General features: G+C 43.9%; 2 protein-coding genes across 2 annotated transcripts in view; both read left to right on the plus strand.

Moving 5' to 3' along the window:
• Positions 1-983: 983 nt before the first annotated feature.
• On the plus strand, positions 984-2,615 carry LOC123128684 (anthranilate O-methyltransferase 3-like). The gene is made up of 4 exons (XM_044548747.1): positions 984-1,112; positions 1,204-1,617; positions 1,825-2,097; positions 2,177-2,615. The coding sequence occupies exons 1-4, from the start codon at positions 1,038-1,040 to the stop codon at positions 2,534-2,536; spliced, it is 1,122 nt and encodes a 373-aa protein (XP_044404682.1). The 5' UTR covers positions 984-1,037; the 3' UTR covers positions 2,537-2,615.
• Positions 2,616-11,389: 8,774 nt separating this feature from the next.
• Positions 11,390-17,738, plus strand: part of LOC123128683 (mucin-5AC) — a 7,073-nt gene continuing 724 nt past the window's right edge. The window contains exons 1-6 of the mRNA XM_044548746.1: positions 11,390-11,654; positions 11,748-11,946; positions 12,150-12,236; positions 14,930-15,301; positions 15,750-15,906; positions 16,099-17,734. Coding sequence (XP_044404681.1) covers positions 11,572-11,654; positions 11,748-11,946; positions 12,150-12,236; positions 14,930-15,301; positions 15,750-15,906; positions 16,099-17,734 — 2,534 coding nt within the window. The 5' untranslated portion in view covers positions 11,390-11,571. The remainder of the gene's footprint in view (positions 11,655-11,747; positions 11,947-12,149; positions 12,237-14,929; positions 15,302-15,749; positions 15,907-16,098; positions 17,735-17,738) is intronic.

Below are 17,738 nucleotides of genomic sequence, written 5' to 3' on the forward strand. Positions count from 1 at the left end.
TGAACGCACGGTTTAAGAGATAAAACATTTTGAATAAACGGATTTACGAAAAAAGGGAAAACTCCCAGGTTGCGACAAGTGGCGCGTTGCATGTGCACCACTTATCGCGACCTGGGAAAGTGGAGTGCTCTTTGCAACGAGTACTCCTTAATTAGTGATTTCAGGTCAGAGCATCTATTGTCGGACTTAGCAAATCTGACTCATAATCTCAAAAAAAGCAAATCTGACTCATAATCTAAAAAAAACAAATCTAACTCATAAATGCTCGCAAACGCACCCAATCAGTGACCGGACGTGTCTGTTTTGAGCCTCTATTTGTTTGTTCACACATCTACACTTCTTATTTTCTATCTCATATGTCCGATCATTTGCATGTGATTGGTGATCGAAGAGAAGAGAAAGAAAGAAAATAAAGAATAAACAAAGAGAAAAAGGTGGTCCGGGTGGGCCGCGTCCTCCGTGACGGACTGACCGGCCACGTCGGCGAGCCCTCATATCCTTTCTACATATTTATGCTCAATACTGAAAGTTCACGGATAGCCTGAACGTATAGAAATGATATGAGAGTTCCGATTCCACGCTCTTATCCGGGCATTAACCAGGCGTTTTCGCAGACGTTTGAGGAGAATTTAAAACATCTAGATGTAGATGTTCTCACATGCGCCATAGGGCGCAACCCGGTCATCGCATGCGCCATGAGCGCAACGCGGTGATCTAGCATCGCTTTCATCCGTTCTGTCCGCGGCTATTATGCAAACAACGCTCAAGTTGCCTACCCAAGGGAAAAGGGGAGAGGCAGCCTACCCAAAACGGAATTATTTAGTACTACATGGGTGGACGAGCACTTACCGTATATGGAATAAGCCTCTGGTCCGAAAACCGACCGCGCGGCCAGGTTCGTGACCGTACACGCACGCATGCATGCAAACAATATTAATGCTCGAATTGCAACCACTCCTGCTCCTCCTCTATATATTCAACTGTCCTCCTCTGATCGGGAGCAAAGCAGCGATCAGGCTTACTGCTTAGTGGCAGTCATGAGGATGGAGCATGACTTCCATATGGCCGAAGGAGAAGACGACAACAGCTACGCCAAGAACTCAAGGCTTCAGGTCTCATACTGTATATCTTCTCACAGTCCTAATTTGATTGCTGGATTCAGCTGCAATTGCTCATAAAGATTTCCCTTCCCGTTTATCTTAGGAAAATGCCTTGGTTGAGACTAAGCCGGCTCTCCAGGAGGCCGTGACACAAGTGTACGCGGCTCTCCCCCATCCAACAATGACCATTGTTGACCTGGGCTGCTCTTCAGGCGAGAACACGCTCTTCTTCGTCTCCAATGTGATCAAAGCGGTCGCCGACCATCTTGAGAAGCTCGGTGGCCGTACCGCTGAGCTCCAGTTCTTTCTCAATGATTTACCAGGAAATGACTTCAACCGCGTCTTTCGATCGGTTCAACGATTCAAGAACTCGATTGGTGGTATGTGTCGTCGCAAGGGAGAGGAGATACCTGCTTTCTTCATCGCCGGGTTGCCGAGCTCCTACTACAGGAGGCTTCTGCCTCGCAGCAGTGTTCACCTCTTTCACTCGTCGTATTGCCTGCATTGGCGCTCTCGGGTACCACCACTAACAAACGCACGGCTTATTCACATATTTTGCTGCTAGAAAAAGGACTGCTTGCATTTTTTTTACCTTTAGTCATCTACATTGCTCCACTTAATAATACGCAAAAGTTGGTCAATTGATGGAGCCAAGTTGACTGGCTCAAAATAATGTCAATTTACATAAGAATCTCTATAAAAAAATGCTACATGCTATACACAGCTTCCCCATGGATTAGAGGGCAAGAAAAGACCATATCTCAACAAAGGAAACATCTACATTGCGATGACTACCCCACCATCGGTGGTAAAAATGTACCAAGAGGAGTTTGAGAAGGACATGTTGTTGCTCCTCCGTCTGCGACATGAAGAACTAGTTGCAGGCGGACAGATGATGCTCACATTTCTAGGGAGGAAACATGGTGATGCCTACAGCGGAGGTCTCTGCCGTCTACTCGGGCTACTTTCACGGTCTGTGCAATCACTTGTTGACGAGGTACGCGAGGATATAGTATATTTGTGGCATTTATATTTCAAAACTCTAAACTGTTACTAAAGCATACTGGTAATTATAGGGCCTCGTGGAGAAGGAAAAGCTCGACTCCTTTAATCTACCTTTGTACGGCCCATCGATGGAAGAAGTCAAAGCAATCGTCGATCAAAGCCAGCAGTTTCGCATGAATCATATCAAGCTGTTCGAGACCAACTGGGATCCTTACGACGATTCGGAAGGCAATGATGTGCGTGACAGTGTCCAAAGTGGCATAAATGTCTCCAAGACCTTGAGGGCAGTGATGGAGCCCCTGTTTGCAAGCCATTTCGGCGAATCCGTCCTCGACGAGCTCTTCAAGAAATTTGCATACAACGTCGAGGTGCACCTAAAGAAGGAGAAGACCAAGTACTCCGTCATTACTCTGTCGTTAACAAGAATATGAGGCCTATGTGATCGTTTCATGTGTGCTTGCAATTTATGTATTTACTAGCTCCCCTGATAATAAAATTATGTTTTATCTACATGATGCATCTACTTGGACACCCAACTCAGGTACTTCCACAACAAAATCTTTTTTTTTGGATTCTCGTATTTCTTTTACCTTAAAGAACGTTGGAGTCACTATGGAAAGAATGATGTTGATGTGGGTTTGCCAGTCGGGGTGTTCAAACATATGGAGATAAACCGTTTAAAGGTTTATCCTATATGTCCGAGCACCCTACCTAACCCCGATATCGAGGAGGAGAAGGAGGCAGATGTTGCATAAGATGGTACGCTTCTCTCCCATTTAGTTGGTGAGATCATGGAGGTTGGATTGGATGAAGCAAGATATGGGTCCATGTATTTGTAACTTGCTAGCGTCTTCGTGTAAATCTAAGTTCCATTCTTCGAAAAAAGAAAAAGAAAACTGCACAAGAAGGCTAAGGTCACAAACCCCACACGGGTTTCGACACAAAAAACATGTTTTGAAATAGCATCGATCTTTTAGACTTGGCTGACATAAACATGTTGGTGATTGTGTGCATGAACATAGGTTGGACTTTGTGACGATTTCCATGGCTGGCATACAAGACTTCCTTGAGTATGTCCTCGAGCATCCGTCGAGTGGTTTCTATTACACATGGCATTGTCTACTGCACCGTGGAAGGACTGGAAGAATCTTGCTTGGAATACAGACCACGACCATGGACTTGTTAACCTTTTCGATTGGTTAAATTCAGATCAAATCTGACCCCCGAAATAGAGCTTACAATTCCACACAAAGCGTGTTGACAGTCTACGGACCTGCTCAAGACAAGAATAAATCTGACTTTCTATGAGAATTGGTTAGCCTAGCAAAGGATAACCCTCACCCCTTACTTATTTGGTGGAGGCTTTAATATCATGGAGGTGTGTTGGCCAAACAGACTAAAAAATTCAGCTTATTCAGTCACAAATGATCTTCCATACTCAATTGAAAGTAAGGTCTTTTAGACTTTGGTCTCTGAATTGAAAGTAGCTGTAATCTGTAGGCGGCAAAAGGGAACTAATTTAAACTGTAAGATAACTGAACATTACAGAATGGCAAAATGTTGCCATAAACAGAACTTGAGTGAAGATTAGCCTTGTAATCTTCACTTCTTGTTTAGACTCTCAAGTTGATATTTTGCTTGCCCTTCCTACTCATCATACTTGCGGATCGATCAATCTTCAGAAGTTTGGCCTTTGTAATCTTCATTGCTTGCCTATAAGAAAAATGAACATGCATATAAGTCGCACTTTGGCATTGTTTATATTCTGCTTGTGTCTGCCCCGCCAATGATCGACGCGTCAAAATATAGCCAGACTAGGCCAACACACCTTGCCATGCCAGTATTGAAAGAGGAAACCCAAATAAGCATTGGGAGCCAAATTACTGGTGTCTATCCAAACAGACAACCAACGCTCGGTCAATGCCAATTTTTTGGCTGGCACCTCTAGACTCTAAAGCAAACAAAACCATAAGTACGATGAGCAGGAAGGTGTGGTAAAATACCAACTCCCTCTAATGGTATAAAATCTTCACCCGCAGAAAGGGGTAAAATCTTAATAATAAAGAAAAAAATAAGTCTACAATAGAAGCGGACTTTTATAGGGTGAAAAATAGAAAAACAACATGGGTGTTGGATCTCCGACGGATGGCTTTGGTCAGCCATGAGAGAACTGGTGGGGGCTTTTCATATATAGCTGTTTGTCGGGGTGGTGGAGCCAAGTTGACAGCTCAAAATAATGTCAATTTTCATATTTACTGTTTATCGGGCGGTTTTGTGGTGGTCAAACCCGGTCAACGTGCTCAAAATCTGATTTAGGACCAAACTTATCCGGTTTTGATACTTGAGGGACCAAATACATACCAAAAAATCTTTAGGGACCAAGTCTATACTTTGTGGGAACTTGAGGGACCAAAAACATACTTTTCTCCAAAATGGTATACACGTTACATGCAGCTTCCCAATGGGTTAGAGGGCAAGAAAAGTCCGTACCTGAACGAAGGAAACATCGACATTGCGATGACTACCCCACCCTCCGTGGTGAAAATGTATCAAGAGCAGTTTGAGAAGGACATGTTGTTGTTCCTCCGGCTGCGACACGAAGAACTAGTTGGAGGCCGACAGATGATGCTCACATTTCTGGGGAGAAAACATGGCGATGCCTACAGAGGAGGTCTCTGTCGTCTACATGGGCTGCTTTCATGGTCCGTGCAATCTCTTGTTGACGAGGTACACAAGGATATAGCATATTTGTCGGGTGTAATACTTAAACTTTTTAAGTAATAAAACGCCCTTATAGAAAATAGCATTTTCTGGTAATTAACTCAGGACTCAAATTTGTCGCTAAAGCATACTGGTAATGACAGGGCCTCGTGGAGAAAGAAAAGCTAGACTCCTTTAATCTACCTTTGTACGGCCCATCGATGGAAGAAGTCAAAGCAATCGTCGAGAAAAGCCAGCAGTTTCGCATGAATCATATCAAGCTGTTTGAGACCAACTGGGATCCTTATGACAATTCGGAAGGCAATGATGTGCACGACAGTGTCCAAAGTGGCATAAATGTATCCAAGACCTTGAGGGCAGTGATGGAGCCCCTGTTTGCAAGCCATTTCGGCGAATCTGTCCTCGATGAGCTCTTCAAGAAATTTGCATACAATGTCAAGGTGCACCTAGACACGGAGAAGACCAAGTACTCCGTCATTACTCTATTGTTAACAAGGATTTGAGGCATATGTGATTGTTTCATGTTTGCTTGTAATTTATGTATTTACCAGCTCCCTTGATAATAAAATTATGTTCTATCTATATGATGCATCTATGTGGACACCCAGACATGTACTTCCACAACTAAATCTTTTCTTTCCTTTTTGGATTCTCGTATTTCTTTTACCTTAAACAATGTTGGAGTCACTATGGAAAGAATGATGTTGTTGTGGGTTTGCCGATCAGGGTGTTCAAACATATGGAGATAAACCGTTTAAAGATTTATCCTATATGTCTGAGCACCCCACGTAACCCCGATATTGAGGGGAGGCGGATACTCCATATGATGGTACACTTCTCTCCCATTTAGTTGGTGAGGTCACGGAGGTTGTTTCGATGAAGCAAGACATGGTCCATGTATTTGTAACTTCACAATGTCTTCATGTAAATCTAAGTTCCATTCTTAAAAAAAATAAACAAAAACTACACAAGAAGGTTAAGTGAAAGATCGTGGATGTCGCCTAGAGGGGGGTGAATAGGCGTTTTAAAATAATTACGATTTAGACTCGAACAAATGCGGAATAAATCTAGCGGTTAATTTGTCAAGCACAAAACCTAAAATGGCTAGGCTCACCTATGTGCACCAACAACTTATACTAAGCAAGATAAACAATTATATGATAGCAAGATAAACAACTATGTGATAGCAAGATATATAACAAGAAACAATATTGCTCTCACAAAGTAAAGTGTATAAGTAAAGGGTTCGGGTAAGAGATAACCGAGGCACGCGGAGACGAAGATGTATCCCGAAGTTCACACCCTTGCGGATGCTAATCTTCGTTTGGAGCGGTGTGAAGTCACAATATTCCCCAAGAAGCCACTAAGGCCATCGTAATCTCCTCACGCCCTCGCACAAATGCAAGAAACCGTGATTCCACTAAGGGACCCTTGAGGGCGGTCACCAAAACCGTACAAATGGAAATCCTTGGGGGCGGTCACCGAACCCGTACAAATTGCTCGGGGCAATATTCACAGACTAATTGGAGACCCCAACGCTTGCCCGGAGCTTTACACCATAATGATTGAGCTCCGAACACCACCAAGGTTGGGGCTACCTCCACAACTTAATTGGAGGCCCCCAACGACACCACGAAGCTTCACCACAATGGAATATGGCTCCGCGGTGACCTCAACCGTCTAGGGCGCCCAAGCACCCAAGAGGAACAAGCTCAAGGATACTAAGCACCCAAGAGTAATAAGCTTCTCAACTTGTAACTTCCACGTATCACCGTGAAGAACTCAAACCGATGCACCAAATGCAGTGGCAAGGGCACACGGAGTGCCCAAGTCCTTCTCTCCGAAATCCCACCAAAGCAACAAATGCTAGGGAGGAAAATGAGAGGAAGAACGAAGAAGAGAACACGAAGAACTCCAAGATCTAGATCCAAGTGGTTCCCTTCACATAGAGGAGAAAGTGATTGGTGAAAATGTGAATCTAGATCTCCTCTCTCTTTTTCCTCAAAAACTAGCAAGAATCCATGGAGGGATTGAGAGTTAGCAAGCTCGAAGAAGATCAACAATGGGGGAAGAACACGAGCTAAAGAGATAAGGTTCATTGGGAAAGAAGACCCTCTTTTATAGGAGGAGAAAAATCCAACCGTTATGTGCTCAGCCCGCACACGAGCGGTACTACCGCTCGGGCGGAAGAAGCAGGGAAATGGAGCAACAAAACATGAACCTTGGGGCAGTAGTAAGTGGTATTACCGCTCACCCTAGCGGTACTACCGCTGGAGGAGCAGAACACAGGACCAAATGAGGCAGGGCAGAGCAGAGTACGGCGGCAGTAATGCAGTAGCGGTGCTACCGCTCGACCGGAGCGGTACTACCGCTTATAGGCGGTACTACCGTGCCTTACTGCCGTGCAACTGCTGCTAAACCCGACACGAAAAGTGCAGGACCCAAAATCGAGGCGATAGTAGTAGAGCGGTACTGGAGCGGTACTACCGCTACCGACCACGGTACTACCGCAGGGAGAAAACCCAAAACTGCCATAACTTCTTCATGAGAGCTCCGAATTGAGCAAACTCAAGCTTGTTGGATAGAGGAAGACGAGTAGCATCAAAACAACGGCTAGTTATAATAAGAAGAGGCAGGGGATGTATGCCAACAAATAGAGGAGTGAAACCTCCAAGCGAGAAGAACTGGCATAACCTCCAATATCGAAAACATCATAGAAGATGCGAGTAAACTCCGTTTTCGATGAACTCGAGCATGTCACCAAGATGACCATAAGCTCCAAAACTCACAAAGAGAAGAACCAAACAAGAACTAATAAAGATGATGCAAGGATGCAATGGTTTGAGCTCTCTATGAATGATACGATCAAGCTACTCATCGAGAGCCCCCCTTGATAGTACGACAATCGAACCTAAAACCCGGTCTCCCAACTATCACCGTGAGACCAGTAAAATAGAAAACCTATCAAGGGCAAACCTTTGACTTGCACATGGTCCACTTGAGCTAGATGAAGACGATCTTGACTCCCTCAAGTTGGACCACCTTTCTTGATTGCGTTGGCTCGATGAAGACCAAATGATTGCTTCCCTATACTCCACTATGGGTGAGCCACTCTTCGGCACATCTTCACAAAGTCCATTAACACCACAATGAATGGCAAGCTTCAAGCACTTGATCTCTTCGTGATGCTTCACTTGAACTTGCACACGACAATCTTGATGATGATCACCACTTGATGTCATCCTCTCCATGGGTTGAGTGATATCTTCCACTTGACGCAAGCCCATGAACACGTACCTAACCCCACATAGAACTCTCAATAGACCATGGGTTAGTACACAAAAGAGCAATGGACAATACTTACCATACCATGGGATCACTTGATCCCTCTCGGTACATCTTCTACGCTTTGTGAGTTGATCAACTTGATTCACTCTTGACTTAGTCTTGATCAACCTTGAATCTTTCCAACTCTCTTTATTTGGATGATGTCTTGAAGGTAAACATGAATGATCACACAATCTTCTTTTTCAAGACATGCTTACAATAAGCTCAACACTCACATGACCAATCTTAGAATAATTCCTTAATAGCACCTTGATCAACTCATAAACTCCTTGAAACCAACACATGGACTTCAAGAAATGCCTATGGACAAATCCTTCAAATATAACTCAAGGCAACCATTAGTCCATAGTGATTGCCATCAATTACCAAAACCAAACATGGGGGCACCGCATGTTCTTTCACTAAGGTCACAGACCCCACATGGGTTTCGACACAAAAGGCATGTTTTGACATATCATTAGATCTTTTAGACTTGGCTGACATAAACATGTCAGTGATTGTGTGTGTGAACTTAGGTTGGATTTTATGATGCTTTCCACGGCTGGCATACGAGACATCCTTGAGTATGTCCTCGAGCATTCGTTGGGTGGTTTCTACTACATATGGCATTGTCTACCGCCGCGTGGAAGGATGGGAAGAACCTTACTTGGAATACAGACCACGACCATGGACTTGCTAGCTTTTTTATTGGTGAATTTCGAATCAAATCTGACCTCCGAAATAGAGCCTACAATTTCACACAAAGCCTGTTGGCAGTCTATGGGCCTTCCCAAGACGAGAATAAATCTGACTTTCTATGGGAATTGGTTAACCTAGCAAAGGATAACCCTCACCCCATGCTTATTTGGGGGAGGCTTTAATATCGTGAGGTACCAACAAGAGAAAAATGACGGCCCCTTTGACACTTACTAGCTTTTTTCATTGAACGTTGTAATCAACAGTTTGAATTTAAGGGAAGACAGTATGTCAAGCCGGTAGTACACAATCTTTTCCTTCCGACATATGAGAATCTTGATAAGGTACTCATGGATACCAAATGGGAATTGCAATTTCCTATGGTAACCGTGTGTGCACTAGAGCGCATCGAGAACTTTTAGAGCATGCACACATCATTCTTGATTCTAAATCTACTAGCCGACCTCCGCTCGCCAATCCTTTCTTTACAACGGGAGGGCTTTGCAGACATAACTAAGAATGTATGAGAGAGACCCTTCGTTGGTAGTTCATTGATTTAGAGATTAGATTTTAAAATAAGGGCTACAAGGAAATTCCTGTTTGGATGGGCGAAACACACCAATGACATGTACAAAAAAGAGAAGCAACGTCTTGCCACCATTATCGACGACCTTGATAAGATTGCTGCGACTCACACTTTGTCTTGAGAAAAAGTTTGATATGAAAAATTTAATCTGATGAAAAAATCGCACATCTATTGCAAGAGGAGATCGAATGGTACCAAAGATTCAATGTCGATTTCATTTTTGGAGGGAGATAACAATACACGATACTTCCAAATGATCGCCAATGGGCAGTGTTGACGTATAATGTGCTGCCTAGTCTCTTCCACCAGATCGGTCTTTTGGTTAAATTGGCTAGAGCATACACTTCTACATGGTATTAGAGCCAAGATGTCTTGAGTTCAAGACCCGGCTGACGCAATTAAATTGCAGCCCACTTTCGGTCCACATTTAGGCCTGAGAGAGCCACACGTGAGGGGGAGTGTTGACGTATAATGTGTTGCCTAGTCTCTTCCATCGGATTGGTCTTTTGGTTGCATTGGCTAGAGCATGCACTTCTACAGGCAGCACAGGAAACAATGTATTTTAGTGTCCATCAAGATGAGGGAAGGATCAAAGGCTAGGAGGATCTTAATCGATATATTACAAGATACTACAAATCTCTGTTGAGAGCTCCAGACAAAAGAAACCGCACCCTAGATGAGGCACGAATGGATGATATTCCACAAATCACGACAAAAAGAGAACGATATCCTCACGGCCCCTTTTTCTGAAGAGGAGATTAGAGCTACAGTGTTCCAAAAGGAACACTAAAAAACTCCAGACCCTGATGACTTTCATATAGAGTTCTATCAAAACTTCTGTGATGTTATTAAGACCAATCTCATGGAGTCATTCGGTTTCTTCACGCTTAATTTTGGAGAGATTGTTTTGTTCACGAAGATTAAGGAGGACGCTGACCGAATACAAAAATATAGACATATTCGTCTCCTTAACTCCAGCTTCAAAATCTTCACCAAAGTTACTACTAATAGGCTCAATGCGGTTTCTAATCATGTTGTTTGGCCATCTCAAATGACGTTTGTGCAAGGAAGGGATATACTCGATGGGATAGTAATCCCACATGATACCGTGCACGAGATGTGCCAAAAGAACATGAGTGGAGTAGTATTCAAGATTGACATTGAAAAGGCTTACGATAAAGTCAAATGATTGTTTCTCCAATAGGCCCTAAAAATGAAGAGTTTCTTCAAGAAATGATGCCCGCGGATCCAAAATTTCGTTACCGGAGACAATATGGTGCTAGAAGTCAATGATGGCAGAGCCACACATGCCTAGTACTTATCCTCTTTTTTGGAACTTTCTAGTTCTGCAAGTGTCATGATTAATTATATTTTTACATGTTGGTTTCTTTTGTTAGATTCTTATGAAACTTTTGTATTTGTTATAGAATTGCATAGTTTTGGTTCCTCCTTGATCAAGAAGACCTGTGATTGTGTTCTTGACTATAGCTATTGTTATACCATGTTTTCATGATTTATGTACAACCACAAAAAATATAATTATTTATGGACTAATCCAAACTTACAGTTTCATTTGAGCTATGTGTTTGTTTATGAGGTTAATTTTATTAGGGATGCCATTACAATCGCAAGCAGCTAGGAGGGTTTTTCGATTCAGTTTGGGAGCCAAATTATCGGTGGCTATCCAAATGAACACCCAACTCTTGGTCAACATCCATTTTTGGGCTGGCACCTCCAAGCTAGGAAGGTGAGGCAAAGCTTACCAACTTTTTAACAATGGTAGAATATTAATAATAAAGAGAAAATTACAGCAACAAAAGATGAATAGCAAGAGTGCAAGACTACAATAGAAGCAGACTTTTATATAGGGTGAAAAATAGAAGAAAAAAAACGAATGGGGGTTGGATCTCCGACGGATGATTTTGGTCAGCCACGAGAGCTGGCGGGGCCTTTCTCATAGAGCTATTAGTAATCGGGGTGGTTTTTGCGAATTTTACAGAGCCTCCCCGAGCTCCGGCGTGGCCAGCCTTGGGCGATCCATCCGATCTAACGGCCCACGGACCACGGCCGAGCTGATCCTGTTGCAGTCTTTCCCCGGCCAACCGCTGAGGCGCCGACGAGTCAACAAGCTTCGAGATGGCGTCGGCGGCGGCGGCGGCGCTGGCGGCGGCGGGGAAGCGACAGTTATCCGAGGACGACCTGTACCTCATCCTCCACAAGTCGGTCCCTCTCCTCGCCCTTCGCGCCGGCTCGCCGCTTCCCCCCGGCCCGCCCTAGCTAGGGTTTTGACGCGCCGCTGAATCTCCCCGCAGGTACTCGCCGGCGACGATCCTGACGGCGCTGCAGGAGGTGACGCAGCACGCGCAGCGGAGGAGCATCGACTGGCGGGCGCTGGTGGCCAAGACGGCCACGGGGATCACCTCCGCCCGCGAGTACCAGATGCTCTGGCGCTACATCGCCTACGGGCACGACTTCGTCGAGAACGTCGAGGACGGCAGCCCCCAGCCGCTGGTTTGTACTCTTGGATGGATTATCCTGTCAGTTTAATTTCGGCTAGCTTCAATTTGTGTCTTCTAGCCAGTAGTGTCGTGTCAGGAGCTGTTAGATCTTATTAAGAGGTTGGTGTATAGAAGAAATTCAGTTTGTTCTACTGTTGCCTTATCTTTTCCTAACGGTATCTGTGGTGCTTATGTTGCCCTGATTGATCATGGCAGGGTGATGAGAGCGACTTGGAGTGTGAGATTGAACCATCTCCTAAGCCGAGCAACGAAGCCGCAGCTGAGGCCTCACGGTTCGCCAAGGTACCGCATTTTGTTTTCGTCAGAAGCATTTCTATCTGTACTGTAGCCGATACGTTTCATTTGCCTATCAGATGCTCCTTCTCGATTGAGGATGCCAAAAGCCTAATTTTCTGTTTCACCCCTTTGCCTTGTTTATCTGTGCTCATTAGGAACCCATAATCCCGGACATATGAACTTAAACACCATCAGTGTATTTAGTAATTACATATTTTTTTCTTTTATTTGATTCTTTGATCAAGCACATCCGGAATCGAGTGCGAGATGTGCACAAAGTTTTGTTTGGCATCTGCTTAAGGTCATTGTGTCCTGTTGTACCACAAATCAGTATCCAATGTCGTGCTATGCATGCTACATAATTATTGGCTTGTCCATATAGATCCTTTGTTATCTTCTTATACAAAGGAGTTGCAAGGTGTGACCTACTTGGATTTACTTCCTAGTAATGCTGTTGTGCACTAGGAGCTTCATGTAGTAAGCGTGTAACTGTGACATATTCAGTACTGAGTAAAGTGCATCTGCCCTCCTAAAAGTATTGAGGTGCTGTTAAATTAGTCCTAAATATATGAAAGTGCAGATTCCGGTCCTTATAATATTTTAGGTGAGTCTTCACGGGTCCGGAGCAACCCAGCTCGTTGCTGACCGGCACTCATGGTGCTTTGACCACAACCAAACAGCCAGAATGCTGCCATGGCAGGAGTTTTGCTGCAAAGGGAGCTTAATGTGGTGAGCTGAGCTGCTCAGGACCCGCGGTAACTCAGTTTTAGGCTGTGTTTGGTTGCAGGAATCTTGTGAAGATTAGTAGAAATCGCGGGGCAATCTGGTTAGATTCCTGCATTTGGCATAACCACTTGGAATGTTTGTTAGAGACTACTCCCTCCGTCTGGGTTTATTAGGCCTCTCAGCATCACAAGCATGTCCCCTTTTATAAGGCCCCACGTTGGAAAGGTGCATGCATGCAACCATTTCATTGGTTGTATTGAAAGCTATTGTTGTTGGTGCCATGGCTGAAAAGTTAATACACTTCATGTGTGCTTTTTCATTGGCTGCATGCATGTGAGAGAGTGCATTGGGAGTGAAATGGAAGAATTAATGTGAGCAAATTACTATGTGTCTTGGTCTAAGAGAAGTTGTCTTTAGGCCTAATAAACCCGGACGGAGGGAGTAGATTACTATGATAGGATTCCAGTTGTTTGGGACCTATGGATTCCTTTTGAAACAGGTGGCTATCTCGTCCTAAAAAACGCTAGACTTTAGATATTAGTTCGATTCAAACATAGTGATCGAATTGTACTAATCTTGTGAAGCGCTTTGTGTCCATCCCATTTAGGGCTTCAATCATACTGTATATCCATGCCATGCCTATGTACTAATTAAAACTCATCCAACTAATGGTCTTGGGACAATTCAATCCATCATGTCCTGCTATTTCACAATGTGACCTTGACATGGTGTGCAACCAATTCCTTCTTGCATTTGCATTGTTAAATTAAACATACAGTTACTTGTTTTGTTGAAATTGTACTTTCTTATTAACACTAGCTCCAGTTTTCGTTGAAGATTGATAATAACCCTTGTGCCCTAATTTGGGCTTTATTCTGTATAAGTTAGTAAGATACAGATTCTTTCACAGCGTGCCCTTATTTATGCTAAAAGCAGCCTCATCAGCAGTGAAAGAACAGCTTCCTAACCGAATAAAACTTTCTAAAGTCAAACCTAGCGGCCTTGCAATGATAAGTAGTTCGGTCTAAGAAGTGTGTTGTTATAAAAAATACTAGCCGAAAAAGCAGTTCCATTTGAATACTCTGCTGTGAGAAAGAGTTAGATCTTACTAATCGACAATCTGAAAGTCTATGTCAGAAAGGGACATAAAGAAATAAAACAAGTCTTTGAAATACATCAGTATTAATCTACAATACATTGTCTCATTAACAGGTTATATTGCACCAAATGACCAAAACAACTCGATTTTGTATCCGTTGGAAAACTTTAAGGGTAATGTCATATTCCCAATTATCTCATTACCATGGTAATATTCCTAGTAATTCACACATTCCTTTCAATCTGGTTTTCTTAGAACCAAATGCCCCCTTAAGGTACCGCAGGGACCGGAATGTGCACTTCAATCTCTACCTTTATATGCAGAAAGACAAAAATTAAAGTGTCATAATGTTCACACCCTCCAGTTAGAAAAGGGTAGCTATCATGTTTGCCCCCTCTAGTGACGAAAGAGTGGCAGTACATGATATGTACAGTCAACCTTGTAATCTTTGGCAGTGAATATCTTTTGGGATATTAAATTAGACAGATAAAAATAATAATCATAGATTTTTTCTGAAAAAATGCTTTTAGTTATGAAAGTTTTTTAATTCTTATTGCAATTGAAATCAAGTATACTCACAGTTGTATTTGGGGACCATGTCTACACTCTACACCCAAAATGTCATCCTTCTATCACTGGCATATTAGTCTATAAAAACAGTTCTTATGTCAGCTTCCATTTCACTTACGTAAAATAGTCATCATTTATGGAAAAGGCAAATCTCTAGTTTTATTAGCAATTTCGTATTGATTACTAACTATGTTGAGTGTAATGCAGTCATGCCATGTACTATTTGCTCTGTTGCATATTTGCACTTCATTTCTTGTTATCTTAGATATGCACAATGTACTTGATCCTATCATATAAATTGCAGATCTTGATGTATGGACCTTCACGCGAGCAAGGTTCTAGTCATCGTGCTAACTCAGATGTTCCTCTGCTAAACACTCCAAATGAAAAGATACCACGCGTTTCATCTGACAAACAGCTTGCTCAGAGCCATCGTCTAACAAATGGTACAGGTCCAGTTTCCAACTCAAAGCAGGCACCCCATACAGGGTTATCTCCTGATTCTTTTGATGGGAATGGACCTCATAATAAAAAGACAAAGAAGACTAAAGCATGGACTAAGGATGAGGATGCAGAGTTAAGGGCTGGTGTACATAAGTGTGGTGAAGGAAATTGGCTGGACATTCTGCGTAAATATAACTTCGATAGCACAAGAACTTATGGTCAATTGTCTCAGGTAACTCTATGGTCACCTTGTAAAATGCATACTACTTCCTCTGTCCCAGAATATAAGAACGTTTTTGACACTATGCTAGTGTTAGAAACGTTCTTATATTTTGGGACGGAGGGAGTAGCATCTATTATTGTCCTGCAGTTCATCATTGTTTACATCCATTCAGTTTACCTTAAGTTTTCCCGACTTGTAATAACTTGGTAACATGCTTTGCAAATATTCTAAGGTAAGTAGGCAAATACATGTGCCTCTTGCTGCAGTAGTTATGTTGCTTTGCTTGTGATCTGTGCCTAGATAAAGTTCCATCTCAACCTTACTTGGTCTGTTTGTTTAGTTCTCATTCGCATATAACTGATGCATAGTATAATGATTAGCTTTATGGGATATCCATGTCTCTCCGTGTACATATTTCTCTGTAGTGTAATTAGGTAATGTGTGCTGTTCTTTTCAGAGATGGGCAGTAATTAGCAGGCGTCAAGCAACAACCAAGCCTGCTAAAGCTAAACCAGTCACCGGGGGATATGATATGAAAGCTACTCAAAAGGCATTCTTTATGGCTCTTGATATGCCTATGGGGAAGCCTGGTGGATTGTCTACATTAAGATCAGGTATTTATAAAAATCTTATAAATTGTCAGTACAGACAGCTCTCTCATTTAGAATAATGCTTCTTTACCGAAGTGTCAACAAGTCAAACATTGTTCTATAGCTTCGTTGCGTATCTGAGATGTAAATCCATTCTGGCATCTTTGGAGTGCCTTGTGCTAGCCTTTTGGTGCTCATTGAAGCTTTTTCATGCAGGAGCTTCACAACAAAGCACTCAACATCCTGCTCCAGTATTTGGTGCTGCGGCACCTGAGTTAAAATCTGCAACATCCTCTTCATCATTCTCGTTGCCAGTACCAGTGCCAAGTGCAGCCCCTGGGCCTGTGTCAGCACAAGTGCAGGTTCAACCTCCTCGGGCGCAACAAGTTCCTTCTCAAGCTGCGCCCTCAAAAGTGTCAAATGCTTCAATCAAGTCACGGAATAGCTCTAAGAAGCAAACTGCACAAGCAAATCCTACAAATGCTCCTTCCTCTATACAAGCTGCAGCTATTGCTGCCGGTGGACGAATCGCCACAGCAAGCATCGCCACCAATTTATTGAAAGCTGCACAATCCCCGCAAGCTGTGCACATAAGATCTCGAGGAAAAGGGTCTTCAAAAACTTCTACAAGCTCTAAAGCCTCCACCATGGCTGGTGAGCCTGGAACACAGACTGGCGGTGCTCAACACCCAGAACTTCCAAACTGCAGTGCCCCTACACAATCTCCTACGGTTTTGATAACACAGTCAACCGAGCAAGTTAATGTTGTACCAGAAGTTGCAGGAGTTAATCCCCCGGAACAATCTGCTAGTGCACATTTGTTGGAACCTGATAGAACATTGAGCACCACACCAGTGCCTGGCCCATGCGACAATATGGAGATTGATGATGACTCAACATTTTGTGTAGTCACGATGGAGGACTTGTTTCCTGAAGACGTGAAGCAGCCAGAGACAGTGAAGCAGCCAGAGATGGTGAGGCAGCCAGAGACAGTGAGGCAGCCAGAGATGGTGAGGCAGACAGAGACGGTGAGTCAGCCAGAGATGGTGAGGCAGACAGAGACGGTGAGGCAGCCAGAGATGGTGAAGCAGCCAGAGACGGTGAGGCAGCCAGAGATGGTAGATCCCAAAGCCGAGGAGATGATAGATCCCAAGGATGCTGACATGCTGGAGTTCGATCGCTTTGTTGCCCAAGGATGCTTGACTACAGATTATTCTGATAAAAGCAAAGGTGTCAAAATTGCTCCTGGAGCTCAAGGAGCTACTGCCAGCCAGAAGAAGAAGCAGCTACCCACAGTTGGGAAAAACATCCCTGTGTTTAGAGCACCAGTAACCATGAAGAAGACCAAAGCTCTACCTTCACATGGGGCGACGCTTGCATCAACTGTCGCCTCTAGTGGCCTTGTTGGCACAGGCAATGCTGGTGTGCTGAGTAAAGCAATATATCGGAAGCCAGCTGGTCCAGGCACCACAGGCAAACAAAATAGGTGCCAAGAAATTATGGCTCAGAAGCAGCATGCTATGAACTCAAATAGTAGCGCAATGGCCAGGAATGCGGCTGCCGGCACCGGAACACCAGCCAGGAATGTGGCTGCCGGCGCTGGAGCACCAGCCAGGAATGCGGCTCCCGCCACCGGAACACCAGCTAAAAGTGCGGCTCCTGCCACCGGAACACCGGCTAAAAATGCGGCTCCTGCCAGTGGAACACCAGCCAGGAACACAGCTCCTGGCACTGGAACACCACCAGTCAGGAACACGGCTCCTGGCACTGGAACACCACCAATCAGGAACATGGCTCCCGGTACTGGAACACCATCAGTCAGGAACACGGCTACCGGCACTGGAACACCACCAGTC

This window comes from Triticum aestivum, chromosome 6A (assembly GCF_018294505.1).
Source record: "Triticum aestivum cultivar Chinese Spring chromosome 6A, IWGSC CS RefSeq v2.1, whole genome shotgun sequence".
Taxonomy (NCBI): domain Eukaryota; kingdom Viridiplantae; phylum Streptophyta; class Magnoliopsida; order Poales; family Poaceae; genus Triticum; species Triticum aestivum.